At 40.8% G+C, this 7,758-nt stretch overlaps 1 protein-coding gene across 1 annotated transcript; it reads right to left on the bottom strand.

Moving 5' to 3' along the window:
* Positions 1–200: 200 nt before the first annotated feature.
* Positions 201–6,538, bottom strand: LOC146981150 (E3 SUMO-protein ligase PIAS2-like). Its single transcript, XM_085788128.1, has 6 exons — positions 6,345–6,538; positions 5,076–5,209; positions 3,208–3,400; positions 2,230–2,366; positions 2,088–2,125; positions 201–616 (listed from the first exon to the last, which is right to left on the bottom strand). Exons 1-6 carry the CDS (start codon positions 6,533–6,535, stop codon positions 365–367), a joined length of 945 nt encoding a protein of 314 aa, XP_085644254.1. The 5' UTR covers positions 6,536–6,538; the 3' UTR covers positions 201–364.
* Between the last annotated feature and the right edge of the window lie 1,220 nt (positions 6,539–7,758).

The raw sequence follows: 7,758 nt of genomic DNA, 5'->3' as shown, positions 1-7,758 counted from the left end.
GAGGCGACCGACTGGTTAAGGCAACGTTTCTGCTCCGATATGAACACAGACGTGATGTGATGTGATGTGGTGGGTGGGTGAGGAGCGACAGGTTCGACCGTCCACCACAACAGAACCAAAACCTTTGTTTGTCTCGCTGCATTTGTAATAAAAAGTTACGACAACAAGGCGTTTGGGAAAACCGTCGTCACAACGATGATGATTCACGACTTCAAACCGTTGTTCACCATCATCCTGCCACAGGATAAAAACCCCCCAGAGAGGGTCCGACTCCGACTGCTCGGCTCATTTATACCAATTTGGATGCTTCCATGTGAAACGCGGCCAGGGGAACCAGGCCTGAGAAGGTCCAGAGAGACGTGGCTCAGTCTAGAGAAATGATGTCCGAGATGCCACTGTCCGTTCCCCCTCCTCCGCCCCCGCCGCCCCCTCCTCCCCCTCCCCCTCCTCCTCCCGTGATGACGCGGGTTTCGTGGATGGAGCTGGTGGCGTGGGAGCTGCTGCTGTCGTAGTGGCTGCTGGAGGAGACCAGGGCGGAGCTGGTGCTGGCGGCGGCGGCGGCGGCGCTCTGCATGCTGCTGGTCAGGTTGTCCAGGAACATCTGAGGCCGGTAATGCTGAGCGGGGAGAAACACACACACACACACACCGATCAGGACCAAGATCATCCGTGAACAATCACATACACACACACCGGGACATCTACAATATTAATTTTCTCATTTGATCAGCTGAAATTTAATGGCCTCAGTCACACAGGAACACACGGTGTAAACTCATCAACATGTTACACCACCGTCCACAAGCTTAAACTGAAGAAAGCTCAAAATGAATATATACACAGAAATTAATGAATGCACAAAAAAAAAAATATATATAAATAAAAAAGGAGTCACAAATGTATTTGGGGATTTATATATGTATATGTAAATCCAGACTATTGCACTTTACGATACAATATACTGCTATATGCACTTTATTATTATTGTTTGTACTCGAGTTATGTCCGCACTTTACCAGATGTATCTACTGAATGTGTTCTCTTGTTTTAAGAATGTGATTATCTGTTTATATTGTGGTTTTATTTATCTAGGGGACATCTGCTAGGGACAACAGATGGAAATAAGCCAATGGCTACGATTTGGCATGTTTACATTATTCATTGTATTGCATACGGTGATGTCCATTAACTTGCACTGCCCCTCCCAAATAAAATAAATTGAATTGAAAACACAAAAACATTTTCAATGCACACAGAAATATGTTTCATCCTGTATATAAGTCAATCACCACACATAGCCTAAATAATAAGATTTCTAAATATATTTGTGATGCACACACAAATATCTTTGTTTTAAATATGTGAAATTCACAAAGTATTTGCAATCTTCATCAAATACATATTTGGAGGTTGTTACACTGATATATGAACTGTCGAACCCGCATTTATGAAGTGCTTTTAATTTGTAAACTTCCCTGCATTTGTGTGTGCCCGTTTTGAGACTCCCCTGACATGACTCGATTCACAAATGTGTTTTTTCTAAGAAGGGATCATCTGCAGCCAATCAGATGTCTCACTCCTTTACAGCCAATCACACGAGTGCCTCCCCAGGAGCTGTGTTTGAAAAATGTTTTTGTGTTTGTTTACATTTGTGAATTCTTTTTTATCCTTTGTTTACTTATTTATTTTGTTATTCATTTTGAGACTAAGCACTGAGGGGAAAGAATTCTGAGAATTAAGTTGTAATTTTAAGAATAAAATCATAATATGTAAAAACAAAAAAAGTCTTTTTTTTCTCATACCTTGGTAAAAGTTTCGGTGTGTTCTTCCGCCTTCATCAGAACTGTCACCGGTGTCATGTAACATAACGGTGACAGTTCTGATGAAGGCGGAAGAACACGCCGAAACTGTTAACAAGGTATGAGAAAAAACTTCTTCTCTTGGAAAAGAAAAAAAGGAATACTAATTATTACGTTTGGACATAATGAACTTTCACAATATACACAGTCTTACAAATAAGTTGTAATATTCAATAGATTAAAAATGTATATTCCAAAAGAAAACACACACATTACAAACACACATACCTGAGGATCTGCTTGAATTAATGAAAACAAATCCAGACCTGCGTGTGAAAGAGCATAAAAGCATAAAAGCAGTTAATCAGCAGCACAGCGGCGTGTGTAGGTAGTAGAAAGCCCCCAGTCGTCCCTCGTGTGGCTGACTCACTCTGCATGTCGGTGGGGATGGAGGCCAGCGTGGAGGGGTGGAAGGGAACTGCATAGTCGGCCAGAGTGGAGGTCAGAAACGACGGGTCCAGGGACTGGATGTTTGGCATGCGCACAGTGGGCTGGTAGGTCAACACGCTGAGGAGGAGGAGGAGACAGCGGAGCGGTGACTTCACTTACAAACATCTGTTACTGCACCACATTAAAGGGATAGTTCACCCAAAATTGAAATTTCTAATTTCTCATTATCTACTCACCCTCATGTCGACTAAGGGCTGGGAGAAGTTTCAGAGTTATCTGTGGCTTCTCTGAGTTACAGGGGGTCTCGGCGTAGCAGTGCATGTCCATATAACGGTTGCAAATGGATACCAACTGTCTTCGTAACAAAAAGACACACCAAAAAAACATCCAAATACCTCCATGCTGCTCGTATGTAATGTCCGTCTTGTATTGAAGCCCCGAAATGCGAAATTGTCCCGAAAAAAATTAAATAAGTCTATATTTCAAGCTTGTTTTGTAGCGGAAGCTTCTCAAAGCTCTTCTTCCCGGTTCGTCAAATTTGGACGGACCGGGAAGAGGAGCTTCCGCTACAAACAAGCTTGAAATGTAGACTTTTAAAAAAAAATTTCGGGACAATTTCGCATTTCGGGGCTTCAATACAAGACGGACATTACATACGAGCAGCATGGAGGTGTTTGGATGTTTTTTGGTGTGTCTTTTTGTTACGAAGACAGTTGGTATCCATTTACAACCGTTATATGGACATGCACTGCTACGCCGAGACCCCCTGTAACTAAGAGAAGGCACGGATAACTCTGAAACTTCTCCCAGGCCTTAGTCGACATGAGGGTGAGTAGATATTATAATAATAATGAAATTTCAATTTTGGGTGAACTATCCCTTTAACCAGCTGTGTGACCTCTGACCCTGCAGATCTGTCTGTGTGGCTACACAGAACCTCAGCGAAGCGCCTGCTCACCCTTTTGCATGCATCTCCTCGCTCTTGGAAATGTAAACGCAGCGTTTCTTCAGCGGAGGGTCGGCGTCCTCTTCGTCGTCGTCGTCGTCATCGTCGGAGGAGGAGCTCTCCAGAGTCAGATCTATCACGTCGGCCTTCTTCGTGGAGCTGGGCTCAGTCGAGTGGGGGACCACCGACGGCTGGCGCAGAGGAGCTGAAGTAAAAGGAGACAAAGGTTAAAGGATAAATCTGCTGTTTTATCCGTTAGAGTGACTTTCTGTGCTTGACTTTCAGCCACAAGTCACTTTCCACTAATCAAAATAACAAAAATGCAGAGTTTCATTTTTATATGTTCAGTCACTTCTTTCTCACAAGCATTATTTAAACAGGAGGACTTTTTTTTTCAAAGTGTTTAGGACAGGGGTGTCTAAACTTTTTGCAAAGAAGGCCAGATTTGGTGATTTGAAAATGTGTTGGGGGCCGACCATTCAGCCTGACATCCTTTGAACCATTAACAAATTAACTTTTTAATACATGTTTTTATTGCAAATGGCATTCTTTTCATTTCTTCACATGGAATATAAATAAATCTAAACAAGTTTTTAACGAAATCACTCTGCTTTTCATATTTGAAGACCACATAAAATGAAGAAAAAAGTTTGTCTGGAAAAAAAAAAACTTTCAGGAAGCTTAAACATGTCTAGGTTCATGTGAAACATATTATATTTTATATTAGAAATGGGCTGGAAAGGGTGAAGGGTTGTGCCGCCAGAGTGCAGCCACAGGTCTGCTGCCATCTTCTGGTGAAATATAAAATAGCCTTTTCTTTCCAAGGAGGACTACAGCCTCTGCATATCTGCAGAGATGGACAGAGTACTCAACCCCAGTACTTGAGCAAGAGTACAAATACTACTGGTCAAAATTTACTCCGTTACAAGTAAAAGTAGTTCAGTCGACATGTTACTCGAGTAAGAGTAAAAAAGTACTTGCTTTTAAAGGTACTTAAGTATCCAAAAGTACATGCTTTTAAATTTACTTTAAGTAAGAGTAAGAGTAAATTTCTTATTTTTCACATCAATGAATTACAATTTTTTCTAAATGAATTTAAGGACCTTTTAACTCTTGTTTCTGAGAATGAACTCTTTGAAACCAGCTGCACTGAGGGGTCAGGGTTTCCTTCTTTGACAAACACAGCTGTTCAATCGGATTTTAGAAAGAAAAAAAAAGAGCAGACCTGAAAGTAACGAGTAGCTACTTTTCAGCCTTCCTAGAAATTAACTCAAGTAAAAGTAAAAATATTTGTTTTTTTCTGAGAATTAACTCTTTGAAACCACCTGCACTGATGTGCTGCTTTTAGGGGTTAGGGTTTCCTTCTTTGACAAACACAGCTTGTGTTCAATAGTATTTTAGAAAAGAAAAAAAAAAGAGCAGACCTGAAAGTAACGAGTACTTTTCAGCCTTCCTAGGAATTAACTCGAGTAAAAGTAAAAATATTTGTCTTGGAAATGTATTCAAGTAAGAGTAATAAGTACCAAAGAAATATAATACTCAAGTAAAGTACAAATCCTCTGGATATGTACTTAAAGGGTGGAGGAGTGCACAGAGTCTTCTACTGCAATTAAAGTACTTAGGGGGCTATTTGTAGATCATACAACCCCACTTTAAAAAAAATGCTACTATCCCTTTAAGTACAGTACTCAAGTAAATTTACTCCGTTACTGTCCACCACTGCATATCCAACTGATGTTTTTTAATTAAATTTGCAGTGGGGTTATGAAATGAACCTTATCAGAGAACACAGAACACGTTAGCAGGATGCAAGCAAGCAAAGGTTAGAGTCCGGGTACAGATGATTCAGGGATGGATGGGTATCAGGGTGATAAACTTACCCTCCACTTTAGGAACCGACTGAGACGGGACCTTGACCGCCTCCTTCTTCGGCCGCATGGGACACCAGGTTCCGTCCTCCTGAAACTTGATTTCATCCACATCCGAGCAGTCGTTCAGGATCTCCAGGAACAAACTGGACACGGAATAAAACACATCAGTCATCATCAGTGTACTTGAAGTGGCCATACAGGAAGACTGAGTTTGTTGGCGAGATATGACAATGGAGAAATTCCACTGAAGTGAATCAATTCAAACCTGTTGTTTATTGTATATAGTATTTTAGCTATGGTCCAGCCCTTTAATACTGAGTGGCTCGGGTGTTCTGTCTATACAGTTCAAGACAGTCTGGCTGCAGACCTGCACTGTCAGGGCCCTTCGTTGCAGACCTGCACTGTGAGGCCAGTCCACCTGCACTGTGGGGACGGAAGTTGATTCTTAGCTTTTCAAAAATAAAAGCAAATAAACCGGAAGCACGTATTTGTGAAGTGTGGAAATTACGAGTTGAGTAAAAGTCAAGCGACAAATTTTCGTCATACGAAGAAACAGAAACAATCTTCTTTATTCATTACAACGTTATGTCCTACAATATATATAGCCCATATTAATTCGAAAGAATCGAGTTTTGGACTTGTGGGTAGTTTTTAGCGTTGTTATTGTAGTTAGGCTAACGGTGGCTAGCGCTAACTAGGTTAACTTTAGCCTCTAAAGGCACTCCAGGGATATATTAGCCTACCGTATTTAGATATGTCTATGGGATAAGCTTGACATCAGGGGTCCTGTTATAAGACAAGACCCTGTAGGTTTTCATGTGGGACAGTGCCAGTAGAAATTGTTGAAGATACAGTAAACCTCTGTCGGCCCCTCGGTGTCCATAGCAACTATTCAGCAATTAAATGAACCGATTGCCAAATATTCTACAAGAATTAAGCTAAATGTGGGAAACTAGAAAATATATAGGTTACTTACTATATAAAATAAAGCCTCAAGAAATAAAGTATATAAATACGAGCTTTGAATCAACTTCTGTCCCCACAGTGCAGGTCCGTATTTGTCTGTATTTGTCCGTAGTTACTGATATCACCCCCCCGCCCCTCCTTTTCCTTTCCTGATGGCACAACTCAACTCCTGCTTTTCCCCTTTGGATATACAGATATGTAGATGTGCATTAATGTGTGAAGACACTGTTATAAACACTGATCACTTCATGTCTGGGAGTTTTATAAAACCAAACTATTCCGTTAGAGCGGTGTGAAGTAAAGAAAACGTACCCGTCGATGATGAGACTCTCGTACGCGGCCTTCTTGTCACACACGGGGCAGATCCACGTGGGTTTCTTCTCGTTCATCTGCAGGTAGAGGGCGGCGTCGAAGCACTGCAGGTGAGAGCAGGTCACCGCCCGGCACGGCACCGTCAGACGCATCTTACCCAGCTGGAGGATGAGACACACTAAGGTTAGCATGAGCACAAGAGCTGAAATTATCGTACTGACCCGAATGTAAGACGACCAGCCTTTTTTAAAACCTGTTTTTGGACAAAATACTTTTTAAGACAAAATCAAAGATGAACTGAATCTTTTTAAATTCATGTTTTCAGTATCAGTGAAATAACAACTGGTAGATTGCAATAAAACAGCAGTGGTTATCCCACAACAAGCTACTGTTCAGGGAAGAAAACATGAACAAAGAGGGGTGAATATGGGGCAGATAGACCCATTAATATTGTGGTTATTATTAATAACGTTCATTATTATTATATGTAGTTATCAGTTTTCATTTTCATTTTCTTTCTTTTTCTCCTTACCTTTCCTTTTCCTTTTTGACCTGTTTTCTTTCTGTGTAAACTTTGATGATGTTTCTTTATGAGATATACATGTATGTGCTGTTTTTTTTGTGTCTTCAAATAAAAAAAGTTTAATAACAAAAAACAGCGGTGGTTGAAATATTTATAATACCATTATGTAACTGTAACTGTAATATAGTATTCCTCTTGCCAGTTAAAATCTAATGCAACGTTACCATATCTGAACCTCCGTCCGCTTAGACTGGTTTCCTGCCTTGGGCTATAGGGTTAGTGTGTGCGTGTGTGCCACAAGAAAACAATTTGCGGGGTATTTCAAACACTGATCACCATTATCTTAAAATTGGCATCATAACTCCTCTGTTGTTTGCTACCTTGTCCGACCTTTGAGCTACTTTTTTCCAGTGGGTCTTTGTGTCACAGCTGCTTCTCTCCAGGTCACTGGTGTGTGTGAGTGAGAGGAAGAAAAGCTCTGACTTGCTTGGTGAGAAGTCGTTTGGCGTCACCCGTTGCTTTGTATGTATTTTTGTAGATTTTTCAAGGGGGAAAAACACCGTCTTATATTCGGGTCAATACGGTAATTTACATACCTTTATTTACACAGTGAAAAGTTCTATAAACAGTAACACCTAGAGCAGGGCTGTACAACTATATATTTGAGGGAGCCAATTTTGTTGGAAGCGGCGGTCATTCTTCTGAGCTCTCTTCTGTTACCATTTCATACAGACAGCAGCAGTGTTGTTGTTGTTGGGAAAATTACTCTTGATAAGTTATTTGATTACCGAATGGTACTGATTACTCCTCATAAAAATAATCATGTTACAGTAATTACCCGTAGTTAGATTACTAGTTACAGTAGGCTACTAGTTACTCCATTCCGTAAAA

The sequence above is a fragment of the Trachurus japonicus genome, chromosome 9 (assembly GCF_045865225.1).
Source record: "Trachurus japonicus isolate A0001 chromosome 9, Traja_1.0".
Classification (NCBI taxonomy): Eukaryota; Metazoa; Chordata; class Actinopteri; order Carangiformes; family Carangidae; genus Trachurus; species Trachurus japonicus.
This window is presented reverse-complemented; position numbering and strand designations above follow the sequence as displayed.